Here is a 21,725-nt window from a genome sequence, read left to right on the forward strand (position 1 = left end):
ATTGAGCAGGGGGTTGGACTCAATGGCCTTGTACGCTCCTTCCAACTCTGCTATTCTATGATTCTATGATTCTATCTTTAACAGTTGCATAGAAAAGGGAATTTCAGCAGGTGTCATTTGTATATGTGGGGAAGCTGGGGAAATTCCCTCTTCATCACAACAGTTAAAGCTGCAGGTGCCCTGCCCTCTTTTAAATCTGGTCACTCTAGTATAGCTCCTGCAGCTTTAACTGTTGTGATGAAGAGGGAATCTCACCAGGTTCTCCATATGTACAAAGGACACCTGCTGAAATTCCCTTTTCTATGCAACTGTTAAAGATACAGGAGCCCTATCCTCCTTTTCATATGGTCACCCTATTCAGTGGGCCTATTCAGATGACACTTCAGGCTCTGTGGTTAGTGAAACTGCGGTGCTCTGGGGTTAGCACAAACCGCAAGCCGTGCTGTTGCACGCAACACTTTAAGCCATGGTTAGAGCCGCTAACCCTGCTGCAGATGGTCCGACTGGGGTTAGTGAGTGAGCAGGGCTTAGGAAAATGCATCGCACAAGACACCTTAAACCCTGCTGCTTAGCCAAAAGCCTTAACCAGCAGGGTTTAAGGTGGGCTCGTTCAGAAGACACCTTAAACCATGGCTTGAACCATTGTGGTTAAGCCAGAAAGCCAAGCCATGTTCAGAAGACACCTTAAACCATGGCTTTAACCATGGTGGTTAAGCCAGAAAGCCAAGCCATGTTCAGAAGACACCTTAAACCATGGCTTTAACCATGGTGGTTAAGCCAGAAAGCCAGGCCGTGTTTAGAAGACACCTTAAACCATGGCTTGAAACATGGTGGTTAAGCCAGAAAGCCAGGCCGTGTTCAGAAGACACCTTAAACCATGGCTTGAACCATTGTGGTTAAGCCAGAAAGCCAAGCCATGTTCAGAAGACACCTTAAACCATGGCTTGAACCATGGTGGTTAAGCCAGAAAGCCAAGCCATGTTCAGAAAACACCTTAAACCATGGCTTTAACCATGGTGGTTAAGCCAGAAAGCCAGGCCGTGTTCAGAAGACACCTTAAACCATGGCTTGAACCATTGTGGTTAAGCCAGAAAGCCAAGCCAAGTTCAGAAGACACCTTAAACCATGGCTTGAACCATGGTGGTTAAGCCAGAAAGCCAGGCCGTGTTCAGAAGACACCTTAAACCATGGCTTGAACCATGGTGGTTAAGCCAGAAAGCCAGGCCGTGTTCAGAAGACACCTTAAACCATGGCTTGAACCATTGTGGTTAAGCCAGAAAGCCAAGCCAAGTTCAGAAGACACCTTAAACCATGGCTTGAACCATGGTGGTTAAGCCAGAAAGCCAGGCCGTGTTCAGAAGACACCTTAAACCATGGCTTGAACCATTGTGGTTAAGCCAGAAAGCCAAGCCAAGTTCAGAAGACACCTTAAACCATGGCTTTAACCATGGTGGTTAAGCCAGAAAGCCAGGCCGTGTTCAGAAGACACCTTAAACCATGGCTTGAACCATTGTGGTTAAGCCAGAAAGCCAAGCCATGTTCAGAAGACCCCTTAAACCATGGCTTGAACCATGGTGGTTAAGCCAGAAAGCCAAGCCATGTTCAGAAGACACCTTAAACCATGGCTTTAACCATGGTGGTTAAGCCAGAAAGCCAGGCCGTGTTCAGAAGACACCTTAAACCATGGCTTGAACCATGGTGGTTAAGCCAGAAAGCCAGGCCACGTTCAGAGACACCTTAAACCACGGCTTTAACCATAGTGCATAAGGCTTTTTGTTTTGTTCACTGTTGTTAAAGCCGTGTTTTAAGGTGTTTTCTGAACACAGCTCATTAGCCAAAAGCCTTAACCAGCAGGGTTTAAGGGGTCTTCTGAACAGGCCCAGCATAAACTAGAAGTAAAAAACCAAACTACAGCCTAGCAGTCGGGCAAAGATTTAAAACGTGGTAACAGACTTAGAATGGTGAAAAACTAAGAAGCTAAAATGCTGGGGTTAGATTACATGAAATGCAGGCAACAGTCCAGCTCCAACTCTTGACTAATATATAGTACAATTAAAGAAGAGAATTAAACCCAGTCTTTGGGGAGAATTCTATGCAGAATTCAGAGTTTTGGTTATGTGCATATATTTTAACAGCCCCGGGGGTGGGGTGGGGAGGAACCCACCAACCTGTAACGTTGTCTTTCAGGTTTTGATGACCTTCGAGGAGGTGGCTGTTCATTTCAGCAAGGAGGAATGGTCCATGCTGGATCCTGCCCAGAAGGCTCTCTACAAAGAAGTCATGGTGGAGAATTACGTCAACGTGGCCTCTCTAGGTAAGGACCCTGCGACGACACCGATCTCACACAGAAGGCCATGCCTAGCACACCCTTCTCAAGCTAAGCGCCACCGCTTGAAAAGCCTGAGGAAAGGGTAAAAACAACACAGCCTTTCCCCTATAGGTGAGGGAACAAGGTAAAGGGTTTTGAAAAATAGGTTCTGTTGCTGAGGTACTGAACTGCAGGTGTATCGGTAGATGTTTTTACACTGTGTAAAATAGCAAGTAATAAATCCGAGCTGACACGTGGATTGTGGTAACAGAACACAAAGTAAAGTGTATTGAAATTGAATGGGTCTTTGGTATTTAAATTTACATCAAACCTGCTTATTTTTATATTTAAAACAAGAATCCTAAGTGCCTTAAAATCCTATCTCTTCTCACTCCTCACTCACCAAACACTCTCAAGAAGCACAAGTCTCAGACACTCCACAAGAGCAGGGTGGGATACTTGGCTCAGCAATACTACAAACGAGAAGGATCTTGGAGTTGTTGTAGATCACAAGCTGAATATGAGCCAACAGTGCGATATGGCTGCAAGAAAGGCCAATGCTATTTTGGGCTGCATTAATAGAAGTAGAGCTTCCAAATCACGTGAGGTCCTGGTTCCTCTCTATTCAGCCCTGGTTAGGCCTCATCTAGAGTATTGCGTCCAGTTCTGGGCTCCACAATTCAAGAAGGACGTAGACAAGCTGGAGCGTGTTCAGAGGAGGGCAAACAGGATGATCAGGGGTCTGGAAACAAAGCCCTATGAAGAGAGACTGAAAGAACTGGGCATGTTTAGCCTGGAGAAGAGAAGGCTGAGGGGAGACATGAGAGCACGCTTCAAATACTTAAAAGGTTGTCACACAGAAGAGGGCCAGGATCTCTTCTCGATCCTCCCAGAGTGCAGGACACGGAATAATGGGCTCGTTACAGGAAGCCAGTTTCCGGCTGGACACCAGGAAAAACCTCCTGACTGTTAGAGCAGTACGACAATGGAACCAGTTACTTAGGGAGGTTGTGGGCTCTTTCTCCCACACTAGAGGCTTTCAAGAGGCAGCTGGACAGCCATCTGTCAGGGATGCTTTCGGGTGGATTCCTGCATTGAGCAGGGGGTTGGACTCGATGGCCTTGTAGGCCCCTTCCAGCTCTACTATTCTATGTTTCTATGAACGCTGAAGTTTGTACTCAGAAATATCAGAAGTTTGCTTCTTCCTTCTTCCAGTCCAGGAGTTTGTCTTCCCCTTCCCATCCAAAGAAGAGGCTGCAACCCCCCAGGTTGGCCTTAGCATGGGCTTGAACGTTGTCATTGTTGATCCAGATTTTCAGGAGACCAAGAAAACGGAGCAATTTGCAGGTAATAGCGTAGTTGCGTCGTGTGGATAATGAGATAGGCTCCAGACTAACAGCGCACTCCTAGAAGTATCTCCTCGGAAGTATGTTCCATTACGTTCAATGAGTCTTACTCTCACATAAGTGGGTACAGGATTGCCGCCTGTATTCATCATCCTTTAATCCCACTGAAAGTGTTAGGACTTCAGCTTAGTTAGGGTGACCCTATGAAAAGGAGGACAGGGCTCCTGTATCTGTAACAGTTGCATAGAAAAGGGATTTTCAGCAGGTGTCATTTGTATATATGGAGAGCCTGGTGAAATTCCCTCTTCATCACAACAGTTAAAGCTGCAGGAGCTATACTAGAGTGACCAGATTTAAAAGAGGACAGGGCACCTGCAGCTTTAACTGTGGTGATGAAGAGGAATTTTCACCAGGTTCTCCATATATACAAATGACACCTGCTGAAATTCCCTTTTCAATACAACTGTTAAAGATACAGGAGCCCGGTCCTCCTTTTCATAGGGTCACCCTAGCTTAGTGATGACGAAGTTGTGCAATCCACTTTAAGACTAACTTAGACTAGATCCAAGCCAACGTTCCACGATTATTTTGGGGGGAGTGGGGGGGATCATGCAGTTTTTGTGTGTGTGTGTGTGTGTGTGTGTGTGTGTGTGTGTGTGTGTATGTGTGGACACTTGCTTGGCGAGGAGGATATAAAAGCAGACTTGCATTTTGCAACTCACCTAGTCGCCAGAGGCGAGCAGGAGTTTCATGCCAGCTGAAAAGGGGTGGATTGCTGTGTCCCTCGGAAATAATACATAATAAATAAATGAATAAAATAAATTCCTCCTTTGCCAGGCCACTGCGTTTTCATGGGAGCTCTCCTTCCTCCGTGACTAGCACAGAACCCGAGCTGGAGGGCAGCGGGCAGATTGCTCCATTGAACGTCTGCTTGACAGAAGGCAAATTTTATAGCATCATCATTATTATTATTATTATTATTATTGCATTTATATCCCGCCTTTTCCCCCTCCAACGAACCCAAGGCAACGTACCTCCTCCTCCTCCTCTCCATTTTATCCTCACAACAACAACCCTGTGAGGTAGGTTGGGCTGAGAGTCGGTGACATGTCGAAAGTCACCCAGTGGGTTTCTGTGGCTGAGTTGGGGGACTAGAACCTGGATCTCCCAACTCCCAGTCCAACACTTTAGCCGCTACGCCACACTGGCTAGTGGCTTGCATTCCCATACTGTTTATTTCTCCATTTCCTTTTATACGGTTGGGTTGTGTGTCTAATCTTAATGGAAGGAGAAGTAGGGAGCCGGAAGGTCAAACGTGATTTATTTATTTATTTATATTACATTTCTATACCGCCCAATAGCCGGAGCTCTCTGGGCGGTTCACAAAAATTAAAACATTCGAAGTATAAAACAACAGTATAAAACCATACTATAAAATACAATATAAAAGCTCAACCAGATAAAAACAGCAGTAATGCAAAATTACAAATTTAAAACCATGTTATTTAAAATTTATAGATTGTTAAAATGTTGGGAGAATAAAAAGGTCTTCACCTGGCGTCTAAAAGCATATAATGTAGGTGCCAAGTGAACCTCCTTAGGGAGCTCATTCCACAGCTGGGGTGCCACAGCAGAGAAGGTCCTGCTCCTGGTAGCCACACCTGCCTTACTTCCTTTGGCAGGGGCTCCGGAGAAGGCCCCCTGAGGACAACCTTAGTGTAATTGCCAGGCGAACCTCCTTCGGGAGGTCATTCCACAGCCGGGGTGCCACAGCAGAGAAGACCCTCCTCCTGGTAGTTTGCTGATTCCGGCAAACAAAACTGCAGGTTGCTTGTGTCCAAAACATCAGCTCAGAATTTGTTCCTCCTCCTCCTCCACTGCCTTTTGGGTAAACTCTGAGAAGAGGGCAGGGCTCCTGCAGCGTTAATGGTTGTGATGAAGAGGGAATTTCACCAGGTGCTGTAGGCATACAAATGACACCTGCTGAAATCCCCTTTTCTATTCAACGGTTAAAGACAAGGGAGCCCTGCCCTCCTTTCCATAGGGTCACTCTAGTAGTGCACCCTGAAAGACAGGTTAAAAATCTCTTAAACAAATGGCTTCATGTGAAAAGGAAACGTTTCACTTTCTGCAAGTGGTTTCTGCAAGTGGTTTCCTTCCCTTCTGGGGACCTGGGGAAACGTCATTAATTCTGCTTCCTGGTTATTTATTTATTTTATTTTCTCCCTACGTGTCCCTCAAGGTGACGCAATGAAGACCAAGATCAAGGAGGAGCCGATTCAGCCGCAAGAGCCTTCCTCGGAAGCGACCGAGACTTTAGCGAGACGACCTCAGGAGACCGTGTCTTCTTCACGTGCGTCCCCGTTGCAGTTATTTGAAAGGACACGGCTGGGGCGAATCCAGACGTAGCGAGAGGCATCTGGTTTAGAGCAGGGATGGGCAACCTGAAATCCACAGGCCGCATACAATTCTCAGCCTCCCTCCACGCGGCCCCCGAGCCTCTTGTATTTTTGTGGCGCCATTCAGCCTGGTGTAAGCGGTTAGGGATTGGGTTGGGGACTCAGGACACCCATGATGATGATGATGATGATAATAATTAATTTATTTCTTACCCGCCTCTCCATTTTGATTGAGGCAGGGCACAACAGTAAGTATAAAATACATAAAATACTGATTAAAAACACACTGTATTTCTTCAATTCTAAGATGCACTTTTCCCCCCATATAAACATCTCTAAAAATGGGGTGCGTCTTGGAATCGCGGGTCTGTCTTAGTTTTTTTTTTTTTCTGTTGGTGGTACCGAAATTAGTGTGCGTCTTACAATCGAAGAAATACGGTAGTATACATTGTTAAAACATCCTAAAAAACATCCTAAAAGCATCCTAAAATTCCACTGGATAGGCCTGCCGGAAGAAATCAGTCTTTATAGCTTTCTTAAATGCTGAATGGCTGTTAAGTTGACGAATCTCCTCCGGCAGGCCATTCCACATGCTTTAGGGTGGATTCCTGCATTGAGCAGGGGGTTGGACTCAATGGCCTTGTAGGCCCCTTCCAACTCTGCTATTCTATGATTCTATGATTCTATGATAGTCCCCACTGGGCTATAAATCTCCTCTGAGTGACTTTGGGCCAGTCACTGTCCTTCAGTCTAACCTACCTCGTAGGGTTGTGAGGATAAAAGAGAGAAGCGGAGGATTGTGTACACCGCCTTGGGCCCCTATGAGGAAAGACATCGAGATGTGAACGTAATTGTAAATACACTGAAAACAAATTAAAATTTTGATTCCATTATTTGTTGCATTTATATCCCACATTGTCCTACGCGGAATTGATGATCCTCCTCCTGTGGTGGGGATTTGTTAGAGCCTCAAAATTCTTGCATAAAGAAATGGCCTGTCAACTTAACAGTCTTTTAGCATTTAAGAAAGCGATACAGACTGATCTCTTGCAGCAGGCCTATCCAGTGGAATTTTAGGATGTTTTTAGGATGTTTTAATAATGTATACTATGTTTTTAATTCAGTTTTATGTATTTTATACTTGCTGTTCCCTGCCTCGATCCAGACGGAGAAGCGAGTAAGAATTATTATTATTATTATTATTATTAATAATAATAATAATAATAATAATAATACATAAGAACATCAGAAGAGCCCTGCTGGATCAGACCAAGGGTCCGTCTAGTCCAGCGCTCTGTCCGCACAGTGCCCAACCAGCCATCGGCCAGGGATGAACAAGCAGGACAGCACCCTCCCACCCATGTTCCCCAGCAACTGGTACACACAGGCTTACTGCCTCGAATACTGGAGTTAGCACCCAACCATCAGGGCTAGTAGCCATGGAGAGCCTTCGCCTCCAGGAATTTATCCAACCCCCTTTTAAAGCCATCCAGATTGGTGGCCATCACTGCATCTTGTGGTAGTGAGTTCCATAATTTAACTCTGCGCTTGGAGAAGAAGTCCTTCTTTTTATCTATCCTGGATCTCCCACCCATCAGTTTCATGGGATGATCCCAGGTTCTAGTATTTTTTGAGAGGCAGAAAAATGTCTCCCTATCCATATTCTCCATACTATGCATAATTATGTACATCTCTATCATGTCTCCTTCTCTTCTCCAAGCTAAACAATCCCAGTTGATGTAACCTTCCCTCGTAGGGGAGATGCTCCAGCCCCTTCATCATTTTAGTTGCCCTTTTCTGCACTTTTTCCAGCTCTATAATGTCCTTTTTAGATGTGGTGACCAGAACTGTACACAGTATTCTAAGTGTGTTCGCTATGATGATGATGACGATGATGATGCAAGCTGATAAGTAACTTTCCTAGGATTATAAGTAATGTGTGCCTGTCCGTCCGTCCTCCCTCCCTCCTTCCCTCCCTCCTACAGGAGAAGTGTTGAGCCTTGGCTGTCTTTCCTTCTCTTCTGCCAACAATCAAAAGGTTTTTGTGAAGGCAGAAGGTCAGCCGGGATACCCTGCCCGTGGACGGTCCCTGGGAAGAGCGGAGCAGAACGGGGGGTCCCGGGGGAGCCGCTTGATGGGGGAAAGAGAAGAGGTCTGGTTCGGTTTCGGGAAGACCTTCCGGTGGAAATCCTACCTCATCCCGCGCGAAAGGCCCGCCCCGGTGGCGAAACTCTACCAGTGTTCGGTCTGCCGGAAAAGCTACAGCACGCGGTCCATCCTGGCGACGCACGGGCGGATCCACACGGGCGAGAAGCCCTTCCGGTGCTCCTACTGCGGGAGGACCTTCACCCAGCGGGTCCATGCCGAGAACCACGAGAGGGTCCACACGGGCGAGAGGCCGTACGGGTGCGCCAAGTGCGGGCGGACCTTCGGCCACCGCTCCAGCCTGGCAGCCCACGAGAGGAGCCACGCGACAGACGGGCCGCTGCCTTGCTGCGTGTGCGGGAAGACCTTCGACGAGCGAGCGAGCCTCACGAAGCACCACAGGATCCACGGTCCCCGGAACGACTGCCTCTGTCCCAAGCTCAGCAGGTGACCCTTGCGGAAGGTCGCTGTGAATCAACCGTCGGCTTGCGGCACGGAAACTGAGAATGTCGTGGGCGCTCTTGCAAAATGGCTGCCACGCGTTTCGCCCATTCGCCAAACGGCAGAAGCGGGATCTGAGCTTCTAAGGCCACTCTTTTTGCACCCAGCCTTTGCCTGCTCCGACGCTAATTTTGCAGAAGGCCGCCGATGGTTGAGGCCGAGACGTGAAGCCGGAGGCGTTTTTAGAAATAAAGAAGGCGTTAGAGGCTGACATTTTGCGTTGCTGTCTGCCAATGGTTTTTTTTTAATTGAAAAATAAAATAAAAGGTGGGGAGGCGGGGCAGGGAGCCTTTCCATGAGCGAATTTGTGCCCATGGACATGTTGATGATCCCAAGACTCCTGGGGGCTGCCTTGACATTGTCTTTGCCCCGAGGTGCTCCGAATCCATGCTGCAGCATTTATAAGATGCAGCCATAGATTTGAAGCCACCCCGGGGCAAAAAGGCAGAGATGCGCGCCTGAAAAGTCTGGGATTTACCCTGACTTTTTCAGCCAGAGCGAGGTCAGCCCGGCTCTGTCCTTGCTCAGAGCCACTCCGGAGGTGTTCCCGTGCAGAGAGCAGCCTCTTATTGGTTGCCAGAATTTGGGGGAGAGGGAGGGGGCGGGCCCAGCAAGCCTGGCTGCCAGAAAGCTCAAGGTAAAATAAAATAGAAGGCTGTGGTTGAAAATAACAATGGTACAATAAGAGTGATAACACTCAACCACAAAGGTACTAAGAAATATTTATAGACGAATAGTTCAAAAGATATCACTAATGTACAAAAGACAGGCATATAGATAACATTTACAAGGTGTTCATCAAACATTCATAATGAAGCCTACAATAAGTTGGCATCCATTAAACATTCGTGACAAGAATCAATAATCTCATAATATATGTGTCTAATAAATAATTTCATAAAGTGTCTAATAAACAGTAGTCCGGTACAAGTCCTGTTACGAGAATTCTTCGTCAGTAGGAATTGAGAGCATTACCTGACGGCTTGAATACGTGAAAATGATATGGTGATAAACCTTGGAGGGTTCCACTCTAAATGTATAGCCGCGGCTCCTTTTGTGAACCAGTTGCGTTCTACTGATGAAGAATTCTCGAAACATGACTTGTACCGGACTACTGTTTATTAGGAAAGGAAAGGAAAGGAAAGGAACCTCTCGTGCAAGCACTGAGTCATTACTGACTCTTGGAGGGACACCAGCTTTCGCTGATGTTTTCTTGGCAGGCCTTATAGCGGGGTGGTTTGCCGTTGCCTTCCCCGGCCGTTATTAGCTTTCCGCCAGCTAGCTGGGTACTCATTTTACCGACCTCGGGAGGATGGAAGGCTGAGTCGACCTGAGCCGGCTGCCTGAAACCAGCTTCCGCTGGGATCGAACTCAGGCCGTGGGGAGAGTTTCAGCTGCAGAAACTGCTGCTTTACCACTCTGCGCCACACGAGGCTCACTGTTTATTAGACGCTTTATGAAATTATTTATTAGATGCATATATTATGAGATTATTGATTCTTGTCACGAATGTTTAATGGATGCCAACTTATTGTAGGCTTCATTGTGAATGTTTGATGAACACCTTGTAAATGTTATCTATATGCCTGCCTTTTGTACATTAGTGATATCTTTTGAACTATTCGTCTATAAAACTTTCTTAGTACCTTTGTGGTTGAGTGTTATCACTCTTATTGTACCATAGAAAGCTCAAGGTGCCTCCCCGTGTAAGGTCAGCCTTCACCAACCCACCGCCCTGAAGACAGTCCTCTGCACCCGAACCATGGAGGCTGAAGAGCCATCAATAGATCCAGCCTCCATGATTTTATTTGTTTTGCCCCATTTTGAAACAGGCTGGAAATGCCCACCAGCCCGTCTCCAGGGTGCCTCCCCAGACAAGGAGCAATTGACTTGCTCCAGCAAGTCAATGAAGTGATAACAACGCTTTCAAGTTTTAGGACCGCCTGGGAGGGATTCAGCAAAAGGAGAAGTCTCAGAAAATGAGGGAAACAAGCAAGCTGGAACTGGATAATTTCCCCCCTTTGGTGGGTTTTCTCCTCCCCCCACCCCAGCAGTTCAAATGGTAAACAATGTCCATGTAAGATTGTTCGCATTTCACATTAAAAGGTAAAGGTGGCATTTCAGCTGGCTGGAGATCTGTTCTTTTTTTTCTTTTCTTTTTTACAGCAGCTCAATGTGTTTTTGAAGTTGAACCAAATCATAGAATCATAGAATAGCAGAGTTGGAAGGGGCCTACAAAGCCATCGAGTCCAACTCCCTGCTCAATGCAGGAATCCACCCTAAAGCGTCCCTGACAGATGCTTGTCCAGCTGCCTCTTGAAGGCCTCTGGTTCAGTTCAGACAACACGTTAGTCAACGCAGTGTGAAAACGCCACTCAACGGTTGAGTTTTTACAGGGTGCTCCCCACACAACGTGTTCTAATTCCACTGTTGCGTGACTGGGGGCTACCGTGGAGTTGAGTAAAACCCAAAGTGATGTTTGACAGTTCCTCCATCCTCTCAGTCCTCCCAATGGTATCCCATCAGCCATTGCTGCAAAAAAACCAACCCCGGTGGTTCTCCTTAGAGTGGCACTTGCTCCTTTTGCCATTCTAGCCAGGGAACTCTGTAGCCAATGGGAAAAGTCAACTCAATACAATGGACAACTCCACAGCGCCCTCCACACAATGGTTGTGCAGGAACTCTCCTCTGCACAGCGTGGATATTCAGCATTTTACTTATTTATTTATTTATTTAATTTCTATACCGCCCAATAGCCGGAGCTCTCTGGACGGTTCACAAAAACATGGACTGTTTTCTAAAAAAAAACCTCCATTATGGAGTGGAATTTTCCTGCCAGACAACACATTTCTCAACAGGGGTGTAAAAACTCCACCATGGAGTTCTAAAACCATAGTTGAGAAACGTTTTGTCTGAACTGAGCCACTGAGTTCAATGGTATTCACTCTCAATGCAATCATGTCCCTTATTTTTACTGTTGGTTTGTTTTATTTTGGATGTGTTTTGAAATGGTATTATAATATATATATATATATATATATATATATATATATATATATATATACATATCTTATTTATTTACTTTTATATAAAATAAACTTATAGATAGATAGCAGAAATAGAAAATCTTATATATTTAATTCAGTCGGGAGTTAGTGGGTCATCCCTTTCTGTCTGCCTTCCTGTTGACTGATTCGCCATGAAATGTACTTCACCGGAAAGCTCTTGACAAGCAGATTCCACGAATAACAAGGGTTTTCAGTAGAATTCAAAGTCAGGACTTTATTTATGTCCATAAAGCTTTAAAATAAAGAAATTAAGCTATCTTGTATTACAATGTACCATAAAGTTTTATTTTTATATCATAGTATAATTAAACAAACATAACTAATTGCAAATTGGAGCAAAATGAAATGTGAACACACACAAAAGTCTCTGCACGTCTTTATAAACACAGGGGCAGGCCAAAATGCAATAATATGCCAGTAACAAACGGCATACCATTGTACTTTTCTGTAAACAAATCATGAAGGGATTAAGAGACACCTACAGTTAAAAGTAACCCGGTCAAAGTTTAGTCATTGCTCCGAAAAGATGTCTCTAAGCTGTTAAATTTAACAAAACAACATTTAAAAGTCTCCGTACACCTTTAGTTCAGTTAAACTTTCCGTTTGTTTTTTTTCTCTGTGAACTGTGGGGAATGAACTAGTTCTATCATAATAGAAAAGAAGGGTGTGTGTGTGTGTACATTTATTTATTTATTACATTTCTAATCCACTCGATAACTAATATTCTCTGGGTGGATTGCAAATAGTTTAAAAAAACTGAAATGCCGTAGAATAGTTAAAAATATAAAATACAATACAAACATTTTAAAACGTAAGTACAATATCGTGCAAAACAGTGAACAGCACAGGACCACACTGGGGGATGTGGTTACGTGAAGAGTACTTTAACATTTACCACTGCATCAAGAAATGACAGATTGAGTTTCTCTTGAAACTATGACCCACCTCTTTCATTGGGGGAACCCTCTGTTTCTGACATTATGAAGGAGGTTTGGGGGGGAAAGCAAGGAACCACTGACCTGCCTCATAGGGCTTTTTGTGAGAATCCCCGAGAGACCACTGTGAAAGAACATCCAACATTTAAAACCTTGTTTTTCTTTTAAAAAAATGAAAACCATCACATTCATTTACTTCCCTGTCTGTTACTCTAAGAGAGCTTTGTTGCCAAGGGGTGTGTGTGTGTGTGTGTGTGTGTGTGTGTGTGTGTGTGGGAACTTGAACCCCAAATCTCCCTGTTCCATGTCATGTTTTACTGTTTTACTCTGTACTCTGTACAGCACCATGTACATTGATGGCGCTATATAAATAAATAATAATAATAATACAACCTCCTACAATAATTCTCTAACTGTGTGTGCCACACTCATAAGAACATCAGAAGAGCCCTGCTGGATCAGACGAAGGGTCTGTCTAGTCCTGCACTCTGTTCACACAGGGGCCAACCAGCCATTGGCCAGGGACCCTCAAGCAGGACATGGGTGCAACAGCACCCTCATGCCCATGTTCCCCAGTAACAGGTATATATAGATGCACTCCTCTGATACTGGAGGTAGCACACAGCCATCAGGACTAGTAGTCATCGACAGCCTTCTCCAGAAATTTATTCAACCCCCTTTTCATAAAATCATACAATAGTAGAGTTGGAAGGGGCCTATAAGGCCATCGAGTCCAACCCCCTGCTCACTGCAGGAATCCACCCTAAAGCATCCCTGACAGATGGTTGTCCAGCTGCCTCTTGAAGGCCTCTAGTGTGGGAGAGACCACAACCTCCCTAGGTGACTGGCTCCATCGTCATACTGCTCTAACAGTCAGGAAGTTTTTTCCTGATATCCAACTGGAATCTGGCTTCCTTTAACTTGAGCCCGTTATTCCGTGTCCTGCACTGTGGGAGGATCGAGAAGAGATCCTGGCCCTCCTCTGTGTGACAACCTTTTAAGTCTTTGAAGAGTGCTATCATGTCTCCCCTCAATCTTCTCTTCTCCAGGCTAAACATGCCAAGTTCTTTCAGTCTCTCTTCATAGGGCTTTGTTTCCAGACCCCTGATCATCCTGGTTGCCCTCCTCTGAACACGCTCCAGCTTGTCTGCGTCCTTCTTGAATTGTGGAGCCCAGAACTGGACGCAATACTCTAGATGAGGCCTAACCAGGGCCGAATAGAGAGGAACCAGTGCCTCACGTGATTTGGAAGCTCTACTTCTATTAATGCAGCCCAATATAGCATTGGCCTTTCTTGCAGCCATATCGCACTGTTGGCTCATATTCAGCTTGCGATCTACAACAACTCCAAGATCCTTCTCGTTTGTAGTATTGCTGAGCCAAGTATCCCCCATCTTGTAACTGTTCATTTGGTTTCTATTTGTTAGAGTTGTTTGCTAGTTGTTAGAGAAATAATAAATCACTCATGACCTTACTCCCTGGTCTGGTTATTGTCTCCGGGATCTAAAAAGAACCTTGTTTTGACTTCCTATCTGGCCACTAGCGGTCAAAACAATACACCCTCCTCTGCATGGGTGTGTGTATGTGTGTGTGGCCTGTCCTCCCTCCAAGGAGTTAAACTGAACGAGTCCGAGTCCAGATGACTAGAGAGGCCTTTTGGAGTGGGGGGGGCGTGGTGGTGGGAGGTAGGAGCTGGCTCCAACGTCACTTCCTGCCCCGCCTCTCGTGGGAAAGTTGCCTTTGAATTTCACACGCGCCAGCTTAGTGCCCAGCCAGGTGAGTGCAGGGCGGGAGCCAGGTGAGGGCAGGGCCGGGCCGGGCCCCGGGGGGCGACCAGGCCTGCCTGGCTGCAAGGGGGCGGGGTTCTGGCAAGGAGGGCGGGCTAGGTGGCGGCTGCCCCAGATCCAACAGGGAGCCCGTAGGGGCTGCATCCACACGTTACGTGTCAGCAGAGCTGGGCTCCCCCCCCGCCACTTCCATCCGCACGCCGAGGAGAAAGCCGCCTGCTAGCAGGCCAGGGGCGAGCGGGTGAGGAAGGTCCCTGCTTTGCAATGCACAAAGCCTTCCTAATTCGGTCCCAGTTACAACAGGGGAACCTCTTAGCAGTGGAGATGGGTGGCCTCGATTTCAGTGGGGCTGGGAGTCCGCTTTGGGGGTGTGTGGGGTGTGGGTGGGTGTTCAGTCAGAACTCTAAGGTAAGCTGGACATCAGGAAAAACTTCCTGACTGTTAGAGCAGTACGACAATGGAACCAGTTACCTAGGGAGGTTGTGGCCTCTCCCACACTAAAAGCATTCAAGAGGCAGCTGGACAAGCATCTGTCAGGGATGCTTTAGGGTGGATTCCTGCACTGAGCAGGGGGGTGGACTCGACGGCCTTGTCGGCCCCTTCCAGCTCTGCTATTCTATGATTCTATGTAACACCCGATCTTAGCCCTAGGTAGAGTAGACCTAGTGAAGACAATGGGACAAGTAAATCTGGACTAATTTAAGCCTCATTGGCGTGGTTCATGCAATACGCTAAACCATGCCGCTTAAAACACAAAATGGTTCAGGGAATGCATGTGGTTTAAGCAGCATGGTTTAGCGTGTGGTCTGAACCAGGCCATTAATTTCCATGGTTTACTCTACATAGGCCAACGCCGGCGCCAGTCAGGCCTCCAAGGGGAGGGCATTCCACAAGTGGCGTGGTGGAGTGGCTAGAGTGTTGGACTGGGAGTCGGGAGATCCCAGTTCTAGTCCCCACTCGGTCATGGAAACCCACTGGGTGACTTTGGGCTGATCACAGATGCTCAGCCCAGTCTACCTCACAGAGTTGTTTTTGTGAGGAGGAAGATTATGTAAGTCTCTCTGGGTTCGTTAAGAAGGAAGAAAGGCGGGATATAAATAGAATGAATGAATGAATGAATGAATAAATGTGTCTACCTGTGTTTTCATCGTGGCCTTTTTAGCCTCCCTCTGATCTCTTACATTCTCTCTGTTTCTTGACGATGCAGGGAGACACCTCTGTTGCTTGAAATGTTGGCCAAAGAAACATCCGGAAGCACCAGCCCTCGGTAGTGGTGTGATGAAACAGTCCGTGGCTTTGAGAGACTGTGTAACATCTGCCTTTGGTCTGTCCTGAGAAGGAAAATGGCGGCAGGGCGCACTGCTGCGTCACCACTAGGCCTCTGCTTGGGGGCTGTGCAAGAGCAGGGTATGAAGGGGCCGGATCCAGACCCAACAGGCCCGGAACGAAGGAAAGGTGTAGCAGGAGGAGGCTGTCCTGTTTTCCCCGCTGGGTGTATTAAGGAATTCTGGGAAGGGATCACTCCAGGACATGTTAAAGAGGAAACAGACGGAGTTCTGCAACAGCGATGGGAAACTCAGTGGCAGCATTTCCTGAAGACGGTGGAGTCCCCACGCCGGAAAGGTGGAAACCTGGAACCAACCCCACTGAGTGGGGATACGTGGACTGTCTTCTCTGAGGCCCATCAACAGAAAAGAAAAGAGAACGTTTCCAGACTCCAGCGTAGCTTCGCCAAGGAAGCCCAAGAGCCCGAGGACACCACATTGGCTGAAGACAGCGGAAAAGTGAAGGAGGAAGTCCCAGACGAGGAAGGGTACGAGGAAGTTATCCTCGGTGCAGACCCCTCCGCCTCAGACGCGGAGCGCCAGTGCTTCCGGCGTTTCTGCTACCAGGACGCCGAGGGCCCCCGTGAGGCCTGTGGAATGCTCCGGAAGCTGTGCTGGCGGTGGCTGCGGCCAGAGAGGAAGACCAAAGACCAGATCCTGGAGTTGGTGATCCTGGAGCAGTTCCTGGCCATCCTGCCCACGGAGATGCAGAGCTGGGTGAAGGAACGCGGCCCTGAGAAATGCGCCCAGGCGGTGTCCCTGGCGGAGGGTTTCCTGCTGAGACAGGAACGGGGGGTGAGTACTTTGCGCCCGTCGATGGTGAGCCGCTCCTGCTGCGGTGTGTCCATCTGTATGTATTTATTTATTAGATTTATGTACCGCCCCTACCGGCAGTTTACAATTATTGAAGAAAAACACACACAGGAAACAATAAAATAACCAAAACAATAAATAAAACAACAACCAACACAATAAATGGCACAATGAAAATAGCAGAATGTTGAAACATTAAGGGCGGAAGCCTATCATGTTTCCACAGAAAAAAAAGTCCTACAACTCCCAACATGCTGGGAGTTGTAGGACTCTTTGTGTGTGTCAAAACATGTGTAGGATTCCGCCCTAAAAATATTAAAGTCCAGTTAAAGTCACACAGAGGAGGGCCAGGATCTCTTCTCGATCATCCCAGAGTGCAGGACACAGAATAACGGGCTCAAGTTAAAGGAAGCCAGATTCTGGCTGGACATCAGGAAAAATTTCCTGACTGTTAGAGCAACACGATAATGGAACCAGTTACCTAGGGAGGTTGTGGTCTCTCCCACACTAAAAGCATTCAAGAGGCAGCTGGACAAGCATCTGTCAGGGATGCTTTAGGGTGGATTCCTGCATTGAGCAGGGGGTTGGACTCGATGGCCTTGTAGGCCCCTTCCAACTCTGCTATTCTATGATTCTATGATCAAGGGTCTGGAAACAAAGCCCTATGAAGAGAGACTGAAACAACTGGGCATGTTTAGCCTGGAGAAGACAAGATCGAGGAGAGACATGAGAGCACTCCTCAAATACTTGAAAGGTTGTCACACAGAGGAGGGCCAGGATCTCTTCTCAATCCTCCCAGAGTGCAGGACACGGAATAACGGGCTCAAGTTAAAGGAAGCCAGATTCCAGCTGGACATCAGGAAAAACTTCCTGACTGTTAGAGCAGTACGACAATGGAGCCAGTTACCTAGGGAGGTGGTGGGCTCTCCCACACTAGAGGCCTTCAAGAGGCAGCTGGACAACCATCTGTCAGGGATGCTTTAGGGTGGGTTCCTGCATTGAGCAGGGGGTTGGACTCGATGGCCTTATAGGCCCCTTCCATCTCTGCTATTCTATGATTCTATAATAATCAGGACAACAGAATTAAAGATTAAATGCTTGCTGGAAAAAGAAGGCCTGAACCTATCGCCTCTACAGTGAAGAAGCCAGGAGAATCTCCCTGGGAAGAGCATTTCATAGACAGGGGGCCAGTACGGAGGAGGCCCTTTTATTTGTAGCCACCTATCACACCATTATGGGCAATGGCACCGAGAGAAAAGCCTCTGTGGATGATCTTAGCAATCCGGCAAGAATTGGTACGAGGAATGGGAGCAACTGTCCATTTCGGATGCTCTCTGTCAGACTGACTGAAATAAAAAAAATGTGACAAATTAAGAGTTGTTGGTTGTTGGGTTTTTTTTTAAAAAAAATCTACCTGTCCCTTAGGAAAAGCCATCATGAAGGCTGCCTTTCACAATCCTAGGGTGACGATATGAAAAGGAGGACAGGGCTCCTGTATTCTTAACAGTTGCATAGAAAAAGGAATTTCAGCAATTTTAAAGCCAATTTGGATGGCTTTAAAAAGAGGTTGGATAAATTCCTGGAGGATGTAGCACATAGCCATCAGGGCTAGTAGCCCTTGATAGCCTTCTCCTCCAGGAATTCGTCCAACCCCCTTTTAAAGCCCTCCAATTTAGTGGCCATCATTACATCTTGTGATAGTGAATTCCATAATTTAACTACGCGCTGTGTGAAGAAGTTCTTCCTTTATTATTTATTTATTTATTTATTTATTTATTGCATTTATACCCTGCCCTTTTTCCTCCAAGGAACCCAAGGCGGCATACATAATCCTCCTCCTCATTTTATCCTCACAACAACAACCCTGTGAGGTAGGCTGGGCTGAGAGTCTTGTGACTGGCCCAAAGTCACCCAGTGGGTTTCCGTGGCCGAGTGGGGGAATAGAACCCGGATCTCCTGACTCACAGTCCAACACTTTAGCCACTACAACACACAGACTTTGATCTGCCCTGAATCTCACACCCATCAGCTTCATGGCATCACCCCATGGGATTATGAGAGAGGGAGAAAAGTGTCTCCCTATTCGCATTTTAAACACCACGCATAATTTTATTTCTTTATTTATTAATTACATTTCTATACCGCCCAATAGCCGGAGCTCTCTGGGCGGTTCACAAAAATTTAAAACATTCAAAGTATAAAACAACAGTATAAAACCATAATGTAAAATACAATATAAAAGCTCAACCAGATAAAAACAGCAGCAATGCAAAATTACGAATTTAAAACACCGAGTTAAAATTATTTATAGACTGTTAAAATGCTGGTAGAATAAAAAGGTCTTCACCTGGTGTCTAAAGGCATATAATGTAGGTGCCAAGCGAACCTCCTTAGGGAGCTCATTCCACAGCCGGGGTGCCACAGCAGAGAAGGCCCTGCTCCTGGTAGCCACCTGCCTCACTTCCTTTGGCAGGGGCTCATGGAGAAGGACCCCTGAGGATGACCTTAGTGTAGGTGCCAGGCGAACCTCTTTAGGGAGCTCATTCCACAGCTGGGGTGCCACAGCAGAGAAGGCCCTGCTCCTGGTAGCCACCTGCCTTACTTCCTTTGGCAGGGGCTCATGGAGAAGGACCCCTGAGGATGACCTTAGTGTAGGTGCCAGGCGAACCTCCTTAGGGAGCTCATTCCACAGCCGGGGTGCCACAGCAGAGAAGGCCCTGCTCCTGGTAGCCACCTGCCTCGCTTCCTTTGGCAGGGGCTCACGGAAAAGGACCCCTGAGGATGACCTTAGGGTCCGGGCAGGTACATATGGGAGGAGGCGTTCCTTCAGATAGCCTGGCCCCAAGCCGTTTAGGGCTTTAAATGTTAATTTTGTACACCTCTGTCACATCTCTCCCCACTCACATTACAAACCCCTGCTAAACATGTCCTGCTCTGACGCCTCTTGGTGGCTACAGTGGGAAACAGGATTTTGGCTTCCTGGGCCTTTGAGCTGATCCCGCTGGGCTGCTCTGAGAGTGATGTAGGTTGAAGTCATTGGAACCACCAAGTTTGCAATAAGTGGGGTCTTCCCATCGCTTGCCCCCTGATCCTTTGAACCAGAGATGCCGGGGGTTGAGCCTGAGAGCTTCTGCCTGTGAAGCAGGCGACCTGCCGCTGAGCTGCGGAGTCCCCCATAAAGTGCTCCTCTCCCCTTCCTCTCCAAGTCTGATTGGGATCCTTGCTGCTGTTTCAGGTGCTGGGGCTGTTCAAGGAAGAGGAGAATGGCTTCCCCGGGGCTGAGCAGGCTCCAATGGACGCCGGCGAATGGACGCACATCAGAGAAATCAAGCAAGAGGAAGGTGGTGATGCCGCAATCTTGCCAGGTAAGGATGAGGCTTATGGGTCACCAGCATGGCCATACTCCAAGGTCATCAACCGAGGCCCTTCTCACTTGGCCAGAGGGGCAGGGCCTTTTTCAGTGGTGGCTCCACACCTCTGGAGTCAGATTCCATCAGGGACTCAAAAGGCCCCTTCTTTGCAGGAAGTACTCTGTACAGCACCATGTACACTGATGGTGCTATATAAATAAATAAAATAAATAAATAATAGTAATAATAATACAGGGCTTCAAGAAGCCTTTAAAGACCCACCTGTTCCCACTGGCCTCTGTATATCTGGTTTTTTATTGGAGTTTTTATGGTATTTTATTGTATAGAATCATAGAATAGTAGAGTTGGGAGGGGCCTATCAGGCCATTGAGTCCAACGCCCTGCTCAATGCAGGAATCCACCCTAAAGCATCCCTCACGGATGGTTGTCCAGCTGCCTCTTGAAGGCCTCTAGTGTGGGAGAAGAGCCCACCACCTCCCTAGGTAACTGGTTCCATTGTTGTACTGCTCTAACAGTCAGGAAGTTTTTCCTGATGTCCAGCTGGAATCTGGCTTCCTTTAACTTGAGTCCGTTATTCCGTGTCCTGCACTCTGGGAGGATCGAGAAGAGATCCTGACCCTCCTTTGTGACAACCTTTTAAGTATTTGAGGAGTGCTATCATGTCTCCCCTCAATCTTCTCTTCCCCAGGCTAAACAGGCCCAGTTCTTTCAGTCTCTCTTCATAGGGCTTTGTTTCCAGACCCCTGATCATCCTGGTTGCCCTCCTCTGAACACGCTCCAGCTTGTCTGCGTCCTTCTTGAATTGTGGAGCCCAGAACTGGACGCAGTACTCTAGATGAGGCCTAACCAGAGTCTAATAGAGAGGAACCAGTATGTTGTTATACATTTTTTGAATTGCTTTGACAGGTTTCTACCACTAAAGGCGGCCTTGATTTTTTGAATGAATGAATGAGAGAAGGAAGGAAGGAAGGAAGGACAGAAGGAATATGCCTTGATCTGGTATAACACAGTTAGTGGAATGTGGAATAATAGTATGGCAGAATTCTGTTCAGAATACCTGAAAGTCAAATCCTTTGGGGAAGAGGGTATTGGTGTGTGTGTGTGTTTTAATTAAAGAAAATGTTGCTAGCCTGTTTTTTTCCTCATTTTTATTTTTAGTAGTTTTAGTTACAGAGGGCAAATGTTTCATCATTTATATATACACATATATCTATCTATACATTCCGTATAAATTCAGATACAAATTACAAGTTTCCGCCTTGGGTGGACTCCTCTCCCACTAGTATTGTCATCTTCTTATCCACTCCAAATGTCTGTGTAAAGTAACAGGGGTGTCCTCCCGTCTTCTTCTTTATTCACAAAGTCAATAAATTTCTTCCAGGTCCCCCACCAATTTATTTTCGCATAATTGTCCTTGCACTTTCCTCGTTTTATCTGTCAGTTTTTCTAGAAGGGCATCTCTGCCAAACCCTTTGATACCAATCATCAATGAGAGGCCCTTTGCCATCCTTTTTTTTTTAATTAAAGGAAATGTTGCTAGTCCTCATGAAAATGTGTGCTGCCGAAATGTCAGAAGGGAGGGAGAGGGGGAGCTGGGTGAGATCTCCAGGAGCTGAGGCCTGGCATTCACTTGCTGCTGCTTAGGTCACTGGGAGAATGTGTTTTATTTATTTATTTATTGCACTTATATACTGCTCCCATAGCCGGGGCTCTCTGGGCGGTTTACA

General features: G+C 46.8%; 2 protein-coding genes across 2 annotated transcripts in view; both read left to right on the plus strand.

The window, feature by feature from the left end:
• Positions 1–3,587: 3,587 nt before the first annotated feature.
• LOC134396253 (zinc finger protein 250-like) lies at positions 3,588–8,801 on the plus strand. The gene is made up of 3 exons (XM_063122675.1): positions 3,588–3,655; positions 5,897–6,007; positions 8,039–8,801. The coding sequence occupies exons 1-3, from the start codon at positions 3,589–3,591 to the stop codon at positions 8,647–8,649; spliced, it is 789 nt and encodes a 262-aa protein (XP_062978745.1). The 5' UTR covers position 3,588; the 3' UTR covers positions 8,650–8,801.
• Positions 8,802–14,419: 5,618 nt separating this feature from the next.
• Positions 14,420–21,725, plus strand: part of LOC134395667 (uncharacterized) — a 33,965-nt gene continuing 26,659 nt past the window's right edge. The window contains exons 1-3 of the mRNA XM_063121830.1: positions 14,420–14,478; positions 15,697–16,609; positions 19,863–19,992. Coding sequence (XP_062977900.1) covers positions 15,833–16,609; positions 19,863–19,992 — 907 coding nt within the window. The 5' untranslated portion in view covers positions 14,420–14,478; positions 15,697–15,832. The remainder of the gene's footprint in view (positions 14,479–15,696; positions 16,610–19,862; positions 19,993–21,725) is intronic.

This window comes from Elgaria multicarinata, chromosome 3, assembly GCF_023053635.1.
Source record: "Elgaria multicarinata webbii isolate HBS135686 ecotype San Diego chromosome 3, rElgMul1.1.pri, whole genome shotgun sequence".
Lineage (NCBI taxonomy): Eukaryota > Metazoa > Chordata > Lepidosauria > Squamata > Anguidae > Elgaria > Elgaria multicarinata.

What these genes read in the sequence shown, in the direction of transcription:
- LOC134396253 (XM_063122675.1), top strand. Translation starts at nt 3,589, where the DNA reads ATGGGCTTGAACGTTGTCATTGTTGATCCAGATTTTCAGGAGACCAAG. An exon ending in GAAAACGGAGCAATTTGCAG is followed by an intron (nt 3,656 to 5,896) that starts GTAATAGCGTAG and finishes GTGTCCCTCAAG; the next exon opens with GTGACGCAATGAAGACCAAG. An exon ending in GGAGACCGTGTCTTCTTCAC is followed by an intron (nt 6,008 to 8,038) that starts GTGCGTCCCCGT and finishes TCCCTCCTACAG; the next exon opens with GAGAAGTGTTGAGCCTTGGC.